This window comes from Felis catus, chromosome F2 (assembly GCF_018350175.1).
Source record: "Felis catus isolate Fca126 chromosome F2, F.catus_Fca126_mat1.0, whole genome shotgun sequence".
Lineage (NCBI taxonomy): Eukaryota > Metazoa > Chordata > Mammalia > Carnivora > Felidae > Felis > Felis catus.
Window position 1 is genome coordinate 76481908 of NC_058385.1, and position 18130 is coordinate 76500037.

At 43.7% G+C, this 18130-nt stretch overlaps 1 protein-coding gene across 5 annotated transcripts in view; it reads left to right on the top strand.

The window, feature by feature from the left end:
* The window catches only part of KHDRBS3 (KH RNA binding domain containing, signal transduction associated 3), a 190236-nt gene that overhangs the window by 143379 nt on the left and 28727 nt on the right, over positions 1-18130 (top strand). For 4 of the 5 annotated variants that reach the window (XM_019823178.3, XM_023248659.2, XR_006592730.1 and 1 more), the window contains exon 7: positions 3903-3985. In XM_019823178.3, coding sequence (XP_019678737.1) covers positions 3903-3985 — 83 coding nt within the window. Of the gene's footprint in view, positions 1-3902; positions 3986-7830; positions 8047-18130 lie in introns of those variants that run through there. The other variant, XM_023248662.2, reaches the window with a different exon arrangement.

Genomic DNA, 18130 nt, shown 5'->3' on the forward strand with positions numbered 1-18130 from the left:
AATCAGATATGTGATTTGGAGATATTTTTCTCCTGTCCCATGGATAGTCTTTTCATTTTCTTGCTAGCATCCTTTGATGCATAAGTTTTTAACTTTGATGGTCTATATTTTCTATTAGATATATCTATATTATCTATTAGGTATCTATTATCTATATTTTCTTCGGTTGTTTGTGCTTTTGCTGGCATATCTAAGAAACTAATGACTGATCCCAAATCACAAAGATCTACATCTATGTTTTCTTCTAAGAGTTTTGTAGTTTTATCTTGTATACTTAGATGCATGTTGCACTTTGCATTAATTTTTGTATATGGTGTGAGGTAACAGTCCAGCTTCATTCATTTGCATGTGGATATCCATTTGTTCTCACACCATATACTGAAAAGACTGTACTATTCACCATTCAGTTGTCTTGGCACCCTGTTGGAAATGAATTGACCATAGATGTGAGGGTTTTATTTCTGTGCTCTCAGTCTCATTCTGTTGATCTTTGTCTCTACCAGTACCTCACTGTTGTGATTACTTAGCTTTGTAGTAAATTTTGAATTGGGGAAATGTAGGGTCTATCCTCTGGAATGTTCCCTATGTAATGAAAAAGAATGTGCATTTTACCCTTACTGGGTAGAGTGTTCTATAGATGCATGTTAGTTCTATAATTGTCTGTTAGGTATAATTGATTTGTATTGTTCAAATCTTCTATTTCTTCTTTGATCCTTTTTTCAGGAATTATTTTTATTATGGAGAGTGTGATATTGAAGTTCCCAATTATTATGGTTAAATTGTCTATTTCTCCTGGTAATTCTGTCATTTTTTACTTCATGTACTTTGAGCTCTATTATTATTTATGTGTGTATATATTTGCATACATTTTTCGAATTATCATCTTGATAGACTTGACTCTTTTATCATTATAAGTAAATGTCCTTTTTCTCTGGTAACAGTTTTTGTTTTAAAGTCTGTTTTGTCTGATATTAGTGCAGCTACGGTAGTTCTCTTGATTCATATTTCCACGGTTTGGTATATCTTCTTTCCTCCTTTTCAATTTATTTTTATCTTTGAATCTAAAGTGTGTCTCTCGTAGACAGCATATGGTTGGATCTTTCTTTTTAAGCAGAATGCCATTTTCTGCCTTTTAATTTATTCTACTTAGTTTAATCCATTTACATTTAGTGTAATTACTGATAAGGTAGGATTTACATCTCTCACTTTGCTTTTTTGTTTTACCCTATGTCTTATGTCTTTTTGGTACCTTACTCTCCCCTTTTGTTGTTAGGTATTTGTTTATTGTATCACTTTAACCCCATTACCATTTCTTTTTCTACTTTTTATGTTTTTTTAAATTATTTTCTTAGCCTGCCCTGCAGATTACAATTTATTTTCTAATTTATATCAGTCTTTCTCAGAATTATACCAACTTAATTTTAACAGGACACAAAAACTTTGCTTCTCTTTAGCTCCGTCCTCACCTGCCCACCTTTGTATTGTCACTGTCATGAAGATTGCAGCTTCCATACATCGTGTGTCCATCAACACAATTATAATTAGTTCTTCATTCATTTGGTTTTTAAATCAAATAGGAGAAAAAAAAGTTACTACAAAAACACATCTATAGTTTTGTATTTCCCTAAGTAGCTATCTGTATCAGTGTTACTTATTTTTTCATGTGGACTCAAGTTACTATCTAATGACTTTTCACTTTACATTAAAGACTTCTTTTACTCTTTTGTGTAGAACATGTCTGCTGTTGAATTCTGTTTTTGCTTACCCGAGAATATATTAATTTTTCCATTAAAAAAATTTTTTTTAACATTTTATTTATTTTTGAGAGAGAGAGAGGGAGGGGCAGAGAGAGAGGGAGACACAGAATCCAAAGCAGGCTCCAGGCTCTGAGTTGTCAGCACAGAGTCCGATGCGGGGCTCCAACCCACGAACCGTGAGATCGTGACCTGAGCTGAAGTTGAACGCTTAACCAACTGAGCCACCCAGGAGCCCCAAATTTTTCCATTTTTGAAGGATAGTTCTGCTGGTTATAGAATTCTTAGTTGACAGTCTCTTGCTTCTAGTACTTGAAAAGTGGAATCCCATTGTCTTCTGGCCTCCATGGTTTTTCTTGAGAAATCAGCTTTTGATATTATTGATACTCTCTTTCACATGATGAGTGGCTTCTGTCTTGCTGCTTTAAGATCTTCTCTTTGTCTTTGTCTTTCAACATTTTGATGATGTTTCTAGGTGTGGGTCTCTTTGAGCTTACCTTACTTTCAGTGTTTTGAGCTTCTTGGTTGTGTAGATAAGGTTGTTGATCAAATTTGGCAAGTGTTTAGCCATTATTTCTCTTTCTAATCTTTTTGCTTCTTATTTTCCTCTCCTTCTGGGTCTCTCATTATGCATATGTTCCTGTTTGATGGTGTTTCACAGGTCTCTGGGACCCTGTTCACTTTTCCTTATCCTTTTGTATCTTCGTCCTCAGAATGGATAATCTCAATTGATCTATCTTCAGGTTTACTTACTCTGTCTTCTGCATGCTTATATCTGCTGTTGAACCTCTCTGGTGAATTTTCCCTTCCAGTTATACTTTACCACTCAAGAATTACTTTGGATTCTTTACTATTTTTATATCTATATTTAGTGAGGCATTGTTATTATCCTTTAGTTCTGTAGACACAGAGTATCCTTTAGTTTTTAAAATATATTTAAAATAACGATTTAAAGTCTTTGTCTAGTAAGTCCAGTGTCTCGTCTTCCTCAGGGACCATTTCTGGTGATTACTTTTTTCTCGTTGCATAAACCATACTTTTGTGTTCCTTTTCATATCACCTAATCTTTTTTACTAAGACTGGACATTTAGTGTGTCAGCTATGGAAATCATATTCTCCTTCCTCCCAGTATTTTCTGTTTTCCTTTTTTTATTTAGTGACTTTTCCAAACTCATTTTGTAAAGTTTATATTTATTATGTGTTATCACTGAAGTGTTTCCTATCTGTTACCTTAGTGGTCAGCTAATGATCGGACGGCGATTTTATCCAATGCCTGGAGACTGAGTACCAAGCAGGTTGGAACAACAGGTCTTTAAAACTCAGCCAGTTGGTTTACAACTAACTCTTTTCTTGACCTTGCCTTTCCTTCTTGTGAGAAGCGCAGGGTCATCCAGAGGAGAGAGCCTAGGGTCCTCCCAGGTCTTTCCTGGGCCTGTACATGGCACTGTGCAGCTATGTAGCCTTCTAGATTCCCAGGAGTATGTCAGAGCTTTTCGAAGGGAGAATGGATATCTCATCCTGGCCCTTTTCTAGGTGGCTTTTGATTAGACTGTTGTTTGCTCCAACCACCTCAAGTAGCTGAAATCTTACGTAATTGCCTCTATTTATTTTCTTTAAATACCCTCAGGGAAAAGGCTTTTTGCACTGGATGAGTCCAAGCCAGGTCAAATGCAGTCCTCAGGGAATGAGGTTGAAAGAGCCCCGCCCTGTTCTCCTCCTGCCTCGCCCTCAGCCTGCTGGAGTCCACTGTGGTCAAGGCTGTGGGTTTTCAAGGCTCCTGCGGAGCAGGGAGTGAAGGGTGGGAATAAGGCTCATTAAAACATCACAGAGCTCACTGCTCCTACCAAGGTTCAGCCAAATTTTTAAAAATAAATGCTCCTTAGATCTCTGCAAACCTTTTGTTAATTTCCAGAGTTTTGAAACTATTGATTCTAACAATTTTTGCCAGTTTCTTTTTGCTTTTACAGAGAGAACTTTTGGAAGTTCTTGTCATTTTCACTGATGTCACTCTTAATATTTTTCTTTACACTATAATTAGATGTGGAGTTAAATGTTAGCTGAGTTAATAAAGAGTCACTAAAAGCAGAGTGGTTCTTTTTGTCCAGAAACTTTTCTGAACTTTTTTATACTTCTCCTGTTTTATTGCAGGACTATGATGATGGTTATGGCACTGCTTATGACGAACAGAGTTATGATTCCTATGATAACAGCTATAGCACCCCTGCCCAAAGGTAAGAGACCATCTCTGACTGGACCCTGTTAACAGACACTTGTGCCCTTCCACGTGTATGCACTCTGGGAACCGGATGGTGATCAGACAATGAGGGTAATTCGACTTGGCTTGCTTTGTTTCTTGTTTGTTTTCATTGGAGAGGCCCTCTCTGTCTTAGCAACTAGCATGCATCACCCCTCCAGAACTTATTGTAGTGTTAAAGCAATGAAGCTTGAAAAATGAAAATTGAAGTTTTATTTACTCTAAAGTTTTAACTCAGTGTTCAGTGTATTCTAAGGAAAAACAATGTCTTCAAAGTCTGTGGCTCTTCAAGTGCCCCAAATCACATGAACAGTGTGGAAATACCCTGCGTTGTCAGTGCCTCAGGAGGAAAGCCCCAGAAGTTTAGCTTGGCATTCCGAGAAGGTTTCTGTTTCTCAGCAGCAGTGATCCTGTTTTCTAACAACTTCAAATTCATATTTGTGAATAATGAGTTAGCTCCGCTTCATTTTCTAAAGAAGTATTTACCCAGAAATAAGTAAGTGTTATCAGAGGCAAAACAGAGCTTTATAGTTACCTCTTGTGATAATATACCTCGATGTTCATTGATATATGAAATCAGTGTTTATTCTGTTCAGAATGTTTTCCTAAATGCCTAGAAACCTCTTGCTTTATGTTTAAAATTCTAAGTGGGGGACAATGATAGACACATGTACAAAACAAAATAGCGGCTTTATGAAGCATAAAAAAATACAAATTGCGTGGTTGTTTTGATGAAGTGTAAACCACTTCTGAACTCACGTGGCACCAGGCAACTTTGAACAGGCAGCTGCTGTTACTCGTGAGCTCTGGTACCCAGGTTGACAAGGATATAAAATTCTTTTTCCTTTCAGGCTCAGGTCACATTTTTTTTCTCCTATAACTTGTAACAGTTGAGACCCTTCAGTCTTGGACTCTCAACTTGGTCTTGGTCTCTGTGAGTGGAAACCTGTGCATCGTGCTGGTATCCTTGAGGGTGTTGGCGCAGCCTGGGGGGACCGGCACTGGTAGATGCTAGCCACGACGTCACATAGTGTCTCATTTAAGTGTCCCGGCAACTGTATCAAGTATGGGGCACCGTTCTCACTGTATAGGTGAAGAAAAGGAGCACAGAGCACAAGATGAAGCCATTTGCCAGAAATCCCCTGTGGAGTGTAAACCTCTTACTTACTTGTGTCTCGTTGAGTCTGAATGGTTACAGCAGGAGCTGACCTATCTGTTTTACAAATGGCGAACTGAGGGCTCAGAGAAGTAAAGGAGCAATCCGGAACGTGAGGCTCGACCTAGGGAGCTCGGAGTCTTAATGTTAGAGTGATAGCATTGTTAATATGATGGATCACGAGTGTTCATCCCTTTGGTCATTTATGTAGCCAAAATTTGTTGAATGTCCATGTGCGTCGGGGATGCTCGATGCTTGGGATACAAAGATTATGGAGGCAAAGACCCTTTGAAAAGCTCACAGGCCAGAAGGAAAAAAAAATACTTAAGAGTAATGTAATACGGTAATCGTTATGACAGGTCTGAGGAACACTTCGGGATTTCCCGAAGAAGGCAGCGCTAAAGTCTGGTTGCAAACCCTGAGGACCCTTTCACTGAGAAAGGGAAGGGTGAGTAGGAGTCACCGGGGTACAGACAGGGAAGGGCATTTCACCGAGCTGGAAGAGCGGGGCCCGGTGGGGGCAGCACGTGCCATCTGCAACTCCAGTTCGTGGGCAGAGCTAGAAGGTGTGAGGCGCGGCAGGGAGGTGGGGGAAGGAGCGGCCGCACTCTCCCCCCTGCGCGTGCTGAGACTCGGTGCCACGGGCAGCAGGTGGCCCGGAGCCCCAGAGAGTTACACGCAAGGCGCGGTGAGTTTCGACTTGGATTCAGAGAGTCATTCCACGGCCATGGAGGGGCTGGACTGACAGGTGGGAAAGCCTCGAGGCAGGGACCAATTAAGAGGCTGGTGCATCATGAGGCCTTTAAATGTCAGGGAAGACTCACCTGAAGAGGCATCTTGCCTGACAACCCCCCGTCTGCCGTCTTTGAAGTGATCTTTGCAGTGTTGCAACTCATCATACCTGGAGGAGGACGGAGGATTGTGTGAGGGTGGCACACGTTGACAAATTGAGAAGCCACTCTTGGTTAGGTGTTCTGAGTGTTCGTCTAATCCTCATGACCTGTGACATAAACGTCAGTCCTTTCAAAGAAGAAGGAAACTGTGATTTATCAGAATTAGACAACTTGCCTAAGATCACGCAGCTTACCGGCAGAGGAGCAGACTTTGAACCTGGGTCCTGCCTACACGTGTCCCCTCACGCCATGTGCCCCCCCAACAGCTGTCCCCCCCACAGCCGTGTCCCCCCCCCCGCACACACACACACACACACACACACACACACACACACAGCCTTACTGGGTGTGACTAAGCAGCTGCTCTACTAGAAACTCCTGGAAACTAAGCAGCTATACGATGGAGTTTGACAAGATGGTTTTATGCACTGTATTAGTTTGCTAGAGTTACCGTAACAAAATAACCACAGTCTAGGTGGCTGAGGCAATAGAATTTTATTTTCCCACAGTTACAGAGGCTAGAAGCCCAAGGTCAAGGTCTTGGGGGATTTGGTCTTTCCTGAGGCTTCTTCCCTTGACGTGCACATGGCCGCCTTCTTGCTGTGTCCTCACGGGGTCTTTCTCTGTGCATGTGCATCTCTGGTCTCTGTGCATGTCCACATTTCCTCTCTTCCGATGGCACCAGTCAGATTGGATGAGGACCCACGCACAGCCTCACTTTAATTTAATCACCTCTTTAAGGGCCCCATCTCCAAATACGCTCCCATTCTGAGGTACTGGGGGGTGGGGCTTCAACATACGATCTGGGGTGGGGGCACAGTCCAGCCCATCGTATGCATATACTGTAACACTTGGTTTAAGCACAACACTGAATGTCTCAGAATTAGAAATCTGGTATAAACCAGTTAGGATACCAAATGTTCAAATCATCCCCAGGACCAAAAAGTGAGTACTAACAAGGAAATCACCACCGATTCTTTTTCTCTCCCTCTCTCTGCCCCTGCCCCCTCTCTCAAAGTAAATAAATAAACTTAAAAAGAAAAGGAAATCGCTACCACCGTCCTCTTCAGCGACTTGAGTGTTTACTCTGTGCCTGGTACTGTTTCGTGGGCTTCACATCAATTCTCTGTCCCCTCTCAGCGTGCCCCGAAATAGTGCAAAATTCAAGTCTAAACATGCCATTCCCTTGCATACAGGTTCAGAGAGGTTAAATGGCTCATCATCCACACTCGAAAGGCTGAGCAGTGGTACAAACCCACCTTGGCCCCAAAGCGTTCTCTTTGTACTTTGTTGCATTGCCTTTCCAGTCTGCTTTGATCTCAGTGGCTGGAATTAATTCCAATTAGTATGTCCCATAAACGGTCTTCAAAAATCTAATACTTTGTGATGCTTTTGAATCCCCTAAGAATTAGGCCTCCCATCTGATCAGGAAGCATTGCCTTATCAGACGTGGACTACCTCTCTCAAACCTAGAATTTCATTTCTGCTGCGTATTATTGTGGGACCGGACTGATGGAATTAGGGGCCTTATTTTTCCGATTTTACGTTCGTTCCTTTCGGCAAATAGCATTCACTGCCACCCCTGTCAAGGAGCACACAGCCTTAGCGTTCACTAACAGAGAATGCCCCAGAACACTTGATCCGTGGTCTGAAAGTCCTGGACTTTGCCACTTCAGGTCCTGTAAAATCGACTTCGGACTTCAGTACTCCTCTCACGTGTGCGTATAGTTCAGTGTTACTGCCGAATTCTTTACTTGGTTGGTCTCCTCTTAGATCGCAGAGCTGTTCTGAAGACGTTCTTTGACGCGTGGCGTGGAAGAAAGAGCACAAGCACAGGTTCGACCGCACTGTCCACCGCGGCAGCTCGCACACGTGCCCGCCGAGTGCTTGCAGTGTGGCTGGCGCGGTGGGTGTGCTGGGCGTGTAGGCCACGCGGCGGCGTCCGAAGACTTCGTAGGAGATAGACGATGAAATAAACACCTTGCTGAAATTAATTTTACCTGTTTCTTTTTAAGCAAGCTTTTTTTTTAAGCTTTTCTAAAATGTTTATTAATTGGAAAGAAAGAGTGGTAAGTGGGGGAGGGACAGGGAGAGAGAGAGAATACCGAACAGGCTCCACGCTGTGAGCACAGAGCCCGACGCAGGGCTTGAACTCACGAGCTGTGAGATGGCCCTTGACCTCCCGAGCCAGCTGGGCGCCGCTCTTGTTCTTTTTAACGTGGCTACTAGCGAACTTTAAACTACAAATTTCTCGTAGATAATGCAGCCTTAAGTAAGACCGCCGCTTGCTCTGTCTCTGGCGAGACAGCACAGCATGGTGTCTCTGGATGAGGGCGCGCACCCCTGGGGTAAGCAAGCCAGCACACCAGGTACAGAGAGGGCCAACACGTGGTCATCCTCGTAAACTTCTGATGTTTTGTGTCGCGTGGAAACATAACTTCTTAATACTGTGGCACACGTGCTACACGTGCATGTAAACGGTCACAGTTACGAGATCAAAAATGGTTCTCCTGATACGGATGTGATACGGAAGACTTTTGGAGATCCGGGCCACGGTGGTCAAGAGACTGGTCTACCTGTATTTAGACCCCACGTTGATACTTGCTGGTTATGTGGCTTTGGGCAAGATGTTTGACCTCTCTCAGCCTCCGTTTGTAACGTGTGCAACTTTGCTGCTGCTTTAGACGGCCAGCCTGAAAGTTGCATGAGTCAGGAAAGCCCACAGTCTCTGGGAACCATGGAGAGGGAGGCATGTCAAACACAAGAACTTACGGGAGGCACCCGGGGCAGTCGGCGTGCCAGGCAGTTGGGGCAGTGTGGGAGGCACCCGGGGAAGTGTGGGAGGCAGTTAGCACCGTTGAGCTGAGTAAACACCCGCTGTCCTTCCCCAGTTCGAAATCACTCTGCTTCTCATTTCACGCAGGGAAGGCACCAGCAAATCCGGAAAGAGTGTGTGTGAGTAAATGATTTACAGGGAGAGAGAAGAGAGGGACCTTGCGGAGGGCATGGCCAGTGTCGGTATTTACCGTAAACGGATTAGCAAACTGAGCAGCCGTGACCCACTTGAAAACACAACAGAGCAAAGCAGCAGGCCTCTATGGCTGGCCATTGGGTATTATTACCTGCTGTGGGAAGGGGTCCCTTTCAGTAATGACGTTTAAACTTCATGAGCTGGGATCATTTTAGGACGCTGTTCTGTTGCACAAATACCGGTTTCTCTCAGGAGGTTTTACAAGTTAGGATTTTTTTTCTCCCAATTTTCAAATACCTTGTATTAAAATCAGAGTACAAATGAGACTCCCTGCAGAGTGAGAGAAAATTCGGTGTAGTTCAGCTACATTTCCCCATTGATTTTTGTAATGACCTTGGTAGTGCTGATGTTGTGGTGTAAAACAGAGCATTGTTTATCTAACTCCACACATTTAATGAGTACCAAGCTGTCAAGACAGTTACTGTGAAGAGAAACGGGAACCGTTCTTTATGATACTGGAATTGTTCTAATACACGCTGGTTCAGAACTAGTTATTGATTGATTTGGGACACACCTCCCGAATAGCTCTGGTGAATAAAAAAGAGCAGGTGTTAAATGGCCTCAGCCCTCAGGGACCTGCCTGCCCCTGCTCTGGCAGGACTGGAGTCTTCACAGAAGTCCTAGTTTTGACTCTTGGAAACCCTTTGTAAATATATCCTTTTCGTTCTCAATTAGATGGGATTAGTTCTTCAGCGGATGTTTTATTTATAATCCTACTGACACTTGCCGTTGCACAGCGCGGTGACCGTAGCTGGTAACACTGCGTTAGACTCGGTGAGTTTGCCGGGAGAGTAGATGCCAGGTGCGGTCACTTGGCGAGGCCAAAATAGGTCAAGAGCTTTAAAAACTATCACAGTGTTGTAGTTGGTGTGTCTCGTAATTGTAAATTCGCAAAGGAATATTTGATCCCTCCTGTGATCACAAAGTAGCACAAAGGCACACACCGCACAATATCGGTTTCACTAAGGCACATCCGTGTGAGTGTGAGGTCTTTCTCCTCTGTGTTCACTTTAACCTTAGAAGGTGGATATGATAATCCCCATTTTAGTCTTGAGAAAACTGAGACCCAGAGAAAGACTTAATAAGTGACCTGAGTTACCCACTTGGTGACTATTGATTTCAGTCCTTTCTCTTTCCGTTACAGGAATGTTCTCCCAAGACTAGTACACGTATCACTAATGTTTCGCAACATGCTTGCAGGTGGCACACAGCCAGACCTTTTTTTTTAGATAAAGGTCTGATGATTTTATTTTTTTTTTTTTAATTTTTTTTCAACGTTTTTATTTATTTTTGGGAGAGAGACAGCATGAACGGGGGAGGGGCAGAGAGAGAGGGAGACACAGAATCGGAAACAGGCTCCAGGCTCCGAGCCATCAGCCCAGAGCCTGACGCGGGGCTCGAACCCACGGACCGCGAGATCGTGACCCGGCTGAAGTCGGACGCTTAACCGACTGCGCCACCCAGGCGCCCCAAAGGTCTGATGATTTTAAAGTTACTGGGAAAATAATCAGCATGTCATGTCAGGCACATGATTTTATGAATGTTGCTGTAATTCAATTACGATACATTAAAGCGGAAACAAAGTCTGTATAGAAAGTAACGTTAGGTCACTAGGTGGGTGGGTGGTGCCCATGATGGCGGACGTCCTGCCACAGGTCCGGAGGTGCCGCAGGGTGGCCGACACCACAGTCAGTATTTGTTTCCCTGGGTAATGAATGGCCGGCTAGGGAGCGCCACTGCTGACATGGGAAGGGTGGCCAGTGAGTCCGAGGGCCGTGTTTAGGTCTCCCTCGGAGTTACTGAACTCTCGATACTTTGTACTAAAAGCAAGCCAGGAAGTTTTATAGCTTCAACAGGAAATTCCTTAGAATTAACAAAAAAGAAAATAGGGAAATCTTCCAGATTCATTAATTTGGCACACATTGAAGACATCAAGTATCCATTAAATACTTCGGAAGCATTTGTTACGGTACCAGCCCGCCGTTTCGTTTTTGTTCTTGTGCCAGCCGTTTCGTTTTATCCCCAAGAACCTCCAGAGGAGCGTCAGGCTTTACTTTTACAAAGGAGACTGACGCTCAAGGAATGTGAACTTGACCAAAGTCACCTAGTTGACAAGTCAGGCCTCCCACACAGCTCTCTTAAAGCTCGAGCCCATGTTCTTTTGCTTAACGTGAAGGCAGCAAGTGGCAAAACCTGGCCCTATAAGTGTGGAGAATACCCAAGTCCTGTCCTCCCCTCTGCTCCACGTGGCATCTTCACGGCGATCTTTACAAGCACGTGGAAACATAGGCGAGGGGCGGACGCAGGCTAGTGGTGGTAAATCAACTGCCAGTGTCCGTGCACTCTTTCGTGTTCTTGAGAATACACGAGATTTATGGCTGAGGAATTGCGAAATGATGGCGGTATGTGGAAACAAAGTCCACCGGGGAGACGTACTACATCATTTGGATTTCGCGCTGCCATCTGCTTAATAGCGTTGAGAAGGCTGAAACGGTGCTTATGATCAGCCATTCAGAGCCGCGACAGATGCTGCGAGCCCGCGCACAGGCCAGGAGCGTCGCTGCTGAAATGTAGGCTATGTGACAGGGTTTCCAAAAAGTTGGCGTGCTGGTGAGCAAACCCCAGCTTTACACCTTTGCTATAAAATTGCGATCTCCTCGCGGGCTTCCCCTGTGTTTCCTTCCGCCTTGTCCCACACATCCTTAAAATGTATTTTTGTGGATTTGTAGGAGACTTTCCCTAACAGATCCTCTATGATTTAGTTAAATTGTGGCATGATTTAGTCTCAAAGACGGGGGGGGGGGGCTATAACACCCCCGTTCAAAGCTAACCAGGATTCGAATCCCGGCTCCGTCCATCGCTTCCCTTGCTGCGTGGTTTGGGCCTGGTCACTTGTTCAGTCTTCTTCTCTCATCCATCAAACGAAGACCGTATTTGACTCGTAAGATGGTGATTGGCTGGGACGGCAGGCGTGATGTACAGAGCAGAGGTTCGGTAAACTCGCTCACGTGGCACGTACTGGCTGCCACACATTGTGCATTTCGCAGCCTGTGGCGGTAGGTCCCTGTTACCATCCCGTTGTACAGAAATGAGGAAATTGCGGCACGGAGGCCGTGGAACTTCCCTGAGGCTCCTGGAGAGTAAGTGCTAGCTAGAGGCGGCCTGTGAGCGCAGACAGTCGGAGCGTTCTTCTGTACTGTCTGCCGTGCACCGGCTGCTGTTAGGAGTGCTCGGTTACCGCATCTAGAAACTTGTACAGACTTTTTCCAAGGAAGACTCCAGTCGGTAAAATCCCAACAAATAATCTGAATAAAATTATGCATGCCGTTGATTGCCCATTTGTGAGACGGAAAAGTATTGAAGGCATCATTTAATTTGGATGATTGGAGTCCTCAAATGTTTGGAGGCACAGACGTGAGGTCAGAGCTTGAAGTTACTTGTGAAGAATAATTTATAATAGAGAACGTCAGGGCGCTTGAATTTCTCAGAATCTAGTCAAACCTCATTTACCGGACTCACAACTTGAGAGGCGGAAATAATTCAGACATAGTACAGATTGTATTTGCCCTTCTATTTGTCACCACGGAGGGACATGTTCCTTTTGGAAAGTAATTTACAAGTGTTCATCAAGAACCTTAAGTGCCCATAACCTTTGACTCCATATTTGCACGGTCAGTGTCTGAACTTATTTTTCGGTGAGCGTCTGACAGTGGAAGTATGCTTACCAGCACTTTAACGCAAATAAGCAGCTCCTGGCAGAGTTCAGGGAAGGAGATACGACATTTTAGATGTGGGAAAAAACCTATACGTATCACCTTGGCCGAAGTAACACCGATAAAACAGTGCCTTAAGGAAGGCTGAGTCAAGACTTGGTTCATGAGGATGGAGAGCTAGCTCCTGGATATGAGTCACAGCTCTGTGTGCAGCTGAGGCCACCTGACCTAACCTACGCTCAGGTTCCTTGTCCGTAAAACGCGGGTGATGCTAACAGTAACTACCGTATAGGACTCTTCTAGAGTTGACGAGTTTAAGTATACGGAAGGCACTTTGAACAGTTCCTGGCACATTGTAAATGCTATCATCAGCTGTCATCACTGTAATTATCTAAAAATCCTTGGGGCTAAGAGTCTGAGATTCAGAATTTTTGAATTTTGGAAAGACAGTATGGTTACGGACCATCTGTTACCCAACTCTGGTGGAGGCTTGTGCTTCTCCAGGAGAGCGGTTACCCCTTGGATTATTTGAAGTTTAAGATCAAGGAAAATGTGATTACAGAGAGATGAAAAGCATGTATGGCAAATTGAAAAGCGAAGAGATTTCTGAAGAGGGACGTGGTGCTCAGCCTTGGCGGTTACCAATATAACAAGATTGTTCGTGCTAGCAACTGACTGTTAAATAGGATGGATTAAAGGATTAGTGAAAGACCATCCCATCCATTAGAAGTCATCACGGTGGCAAGGCCTCTCTCGATTTGGCCCCGATTTTGTCTGTAGCCTCATTCAGGTCACCCACCGATACAGTCCAACCTTACGTTGAATTGTTCAGTCTCGGCTTGTGGGTAATTTGCTCAATCACACATTCAGTAGGTGTCAGAGCCTAAGTTATGAGAGTAAATTTAATTCCTTCGTGGCTCCTTCAGTTATTTTCCCTACATAGACCTTTTAAGGACATTGTGGTTGTTTGGCATATTTGTATAAAACTTAGATGTGATTTCTTTTAGACTTTTCCAGAATGGCACAAACCGGATGATTTGCTTTTCTATACATTTCAGTCCTTGCCACATTGCTTGCATGAGCAGCGGGCTCCTTGAGTCAGTGGTTTTCTCATCCGGCAAGTGTCCCTGACCCTGTCTTCGTGGTACATCCCCTTCCTTCCATGTCCTGTTACGCACTAAGCCGACCTTCTGTGTGTTCAAAATGCTCTCCTTGCCCCTCCTCTCCCGTGTGCCTTCTAGACTGTTGAGACTCTGTCTGCTTTTTATATAGAGAGGCCCTCGAGAGACCCTTTGTATTCATCTTTCTGTTCTCAGTACCTAGTGCAGTCTGGTCAGACAAGTGATCTACCTGTGTTTTCAGTTAAACTAATAACATTCAAGAAGTCAGCATCTGTTTTAAAAGTTCCTTTACTGGAAACACAGTAAGAAGTCTGATAGCATTGAACATCTCCTGTGAAAATGCATGCAGTCCTCCCTCCTCCGGCTGTGTAGGAGCGTCCCTGATAACAGCCGTAAATAAAGAAAAAGCAGGTGCCCCGACCAGTCTTCTGTTTATTTTTTTTTAATCTGGGTCTTGGTGTAGCACAGCTATCTGGAAGTTTTTAGACTCTACAGGTAACTTCGATGGGCCAACGATGCCAACGTTGAGGACTGCCCTTCTTGACTAATAAGCATTATGTAATGAGGTATTATTTATACCTTCCTAGTGCCTGGCAGCTGGTTGCTAAGTAAATGTTTGTTTCCCAAAGAAATAAGTTATTGGCATTTCTGTAATGTCTTCCATTCTTTCGTTCAGCAAATGACTGTTGAGTACCTACTGTGTGCCAAGAACTCTCCTAGATGTCTGACAAGTGTCAGTGAACAAAAAGGATAAAGGTTGTGCCCTTATAGAGCTCAAATCTGGTGCTACTCATGTCTAAATATGACAGTCATGCTTAGCTTCATGGAGGAGGTGATCTAAGACTTGAACGAGGTGACAGTTTGCCCCGGGGACATCTGCAGGAGCAGAGGCCTGTGGAAAAGATCCCTGGGGGTCCATCTCATGTATTCTGGCATCTTTAAGGGCCGTGTTCTGCCCTTTGAACTTATAATTTTAAGTTCTTTGGGTAGAAAACTTCAAATTTCCCTTTGGAATGAGATATTTTTGAATGATTTGGGACAAAATGTTTTCACTGTCCAAGAACATGCTGTAATGGCTTCCTATCCTTCTATCTCAGTGTGGTTGAAGGGGCTTGCAGACTTAAATCTCTGAAGTTACAGGAAGAGACTGTTGCCTACACTCACTGACTCCCTGGCCTGTGGCAGCTTTGGTTGGCAGGATAATGGCTCTTAAAAATGCCCACATCCCAATCCCCAGGATCCATGTTTCCTTACGGGGCAGCAGGGACTTTGACTTTGCAGATATGGTCAAAGATCTTGAGGAAGGGAGACTATCCCTCATGATCATAACTGAAAATTCTTTTACCAAAATATATTAGCACATCAAAACTCGGTTACTTTCCACAACCAAGTAGAGTTTATCTCAGCAACGCAAGATTTCTATCATACGTGAAAGTCAATCAGTGTAATTCGCCACATTAACTAAGTAATGGAGAAGAATCATGTGATCGTTTCCACAAATTCGGGAAAGATGTTTGACAGAATTTAACAAACAGAGATGTGGGCAAACTGGAAATGCAGGGCAGTTTTTCCCAAGTTGATAAAAGACATCTGCCAGAACACACACACACACACACACACACACACAGATACACACCCTCAAGCTGACATCAGACTTAACTGAAACAGTCCCTGCTTTCCTGCCAAGGCTAGGGGCACAGCAGCTTTGAGAGCCCCCGCTTACACTCGTGTTGTGCTGAGAGGCCCGATCTGTGCAGGAAGGTGAGTAAAAAGGAATGATAGGCATACAGACTGAAAAAGAAGAAGTTGACTGTCTTTATTCACTGATAACATGATCGGGTGGTTGCAAGTCCTAAGGGACCCACGAAAAGACTATTCAGACGAATCAGTCAGTTTATCAATTGTAACGCAGTCAGTATACAAGTCCTGTGTTTCCATGCACTAGCAATTAACAAGTGGAAGACAGTCCCCCAGAGAGACCATGTGCTATAGCATTGAAAAACATAAAATACATAGGACCATTTTTTTTTTTTTTGGGTTACATAGGACCATTTTTAAACAGCTTTATTGACGCATATTTTACATGCTGTACAATTCACCATTGAAATTAAAAAATGTAATTACTTTTAGTAAATTTGCAGAGTTGCGCACCCATCCCCATAATCCCATCTGAGCGCGTCTTTCTCATTGCCATCCACTCCCTCCTCCCTGTTATGGTGAATCCCTTTCCTAGCTCCAACCCCAGGCCCCCACCAGCATCATTTTTATCTTTACAGATTTCCCTTTTCTAGGCACGTTAGATAGATAGACTCAAAATATCTGCTCTTTTACATCAGTATTTTTCACTTGGCATTGTGTTTTTGAGGTTCACCCCCATTATAACATTTATCTGTCGTCTTCTTTTCTTACCGAATGGTGGTCCATTTATGGGTAGACTCCACTTTGTGTATACATTGCCCAGGTGATTCATACGGGGTTGTTTTCACTTCTTAGCTCTTACGAATGGCACTGCTGGGCACACTGGTGTGCAAGTCTTGTGTTTTCACTTCCCTCGAGTAGATATCTAGGAGCAGAGTTGCTGAGTCCAGTGGTAATTTTATGGTTGACTTTTTAAGAAACTGCCCAACTGCTTTTTGAAAGCAGCTGTACCGTTTTAAATTTCCACCAGTGATGTGTGAGGATTCTTAGGGGTAATTTTAGCAAAAAATGTGCAAGACCTCTATACTGACCACGGTTAGTAAAACACTGCTTATAGGAAGTAATGAAGACGAAGCTAAATGGAGACACGTGCCCCATGCTTTCGTACTGGAGAACTCAATGTTGATGAAGATGTTGGTTCTCCCCGAAATTAGCTATAAATTCGGTACAGTCCAGAACCTCTACAGGTAGGTTTGTATATTTGTTTATTTAAATTCAGAGGACCTAGAGTAGCCAAAGCAGTCTTGACGATGAAGAACACGTTTGGAACACTGACTTCCCGACTTACAAAACCAGAGTAAGGGAGACTCCGTGGTACTGTGCAAGCGTGGGTAACGGGCCAGTGACTGTCCAGAAATGGCCCCACACTTAACTGCTTTTGAGGGCACCAGAGCAATTGGGTGGGTAAAGAATTGTCTTTTCAGTAAGTGTAATGCTATGACAATTAGGTATTTGGATAGCAGGGATAGATTTGATTCCCCCCCCCCTCCGCTGCCCCCTCCCATCCCTCACTCACTCCGTTTACAAATGGTAATCTGAGATGGTTCATGACTTCAGGGTGAAGTTAAATTTATAAAACTTATAGGAAAAAATACTGAAAAAATAGAAATGAAGAAAAGATTTAGAAATTTGACTCTATCAAAATTTCAAACATCTCCTAATCAGAGGACGTCATTAAAAAAAATAGACAAGCCACTGTCAGGGAAAACATCTTTGCAACACATATATCTGACAAAGGACTTTTATCTGAACTCTATAAAGAAACTGTGAAACTCAATAAGAAAAACATAATCCAGTTTTTATAATAGGCAACAACCTAGACCAGAAGTGTCACAAAAGTATATGTTCAGATGGCCACGAAGAATATGCAGAAGTGCTCAGTCATTGGTCATCCAGGAGGTGCAAATTCAAGTTACAACCTCAGTGGGGCGCCGCTGCACGTGCCCTCCCCCCTGCCCACCCCTTGAGCGGCTAACACAAAAATCACGGACAGCACCAAGTGTGGGCACGGTTACAGGGCAACTGGAACTCATACATGTGTAAAATAGCACAACTATGAGATATTTGGCCGTTTCTTCAAAAATGTTGAACCATAGGGACATCTGGGTGGCTCAGTTGAACATCAGACTTCGGCTCAGGTCATGATCTTATGGTTGGTCGAGCTCACCGCTGTCAGGGCAGAGTCTCCTTCTGATCCTGTCTCCCTCTCTCTCTGCCCCTTCCCCGCTTGCACGCTCTCTCTCAAAAATAAACATTTTTTTAAATAAATAAATGAACAATAAAGATGTCGAACATCTATCTACCCTATAAACCAGTAATTCTACTCCTGATAATTTTATCCCAGAGAAATAAGAATATGTATCTAGAAAAAGCTTTATGTAACAGTGTTCAAAGTAACATTATTTTTGAAGCCGAGCCTGGAAACAGCCCAGACGCCCTTCCACAGAGGAATAAACTGTAATGTCCTCAGTGGAATGTTGTCCAGCAGCGGGAACGGACGACATCATGGT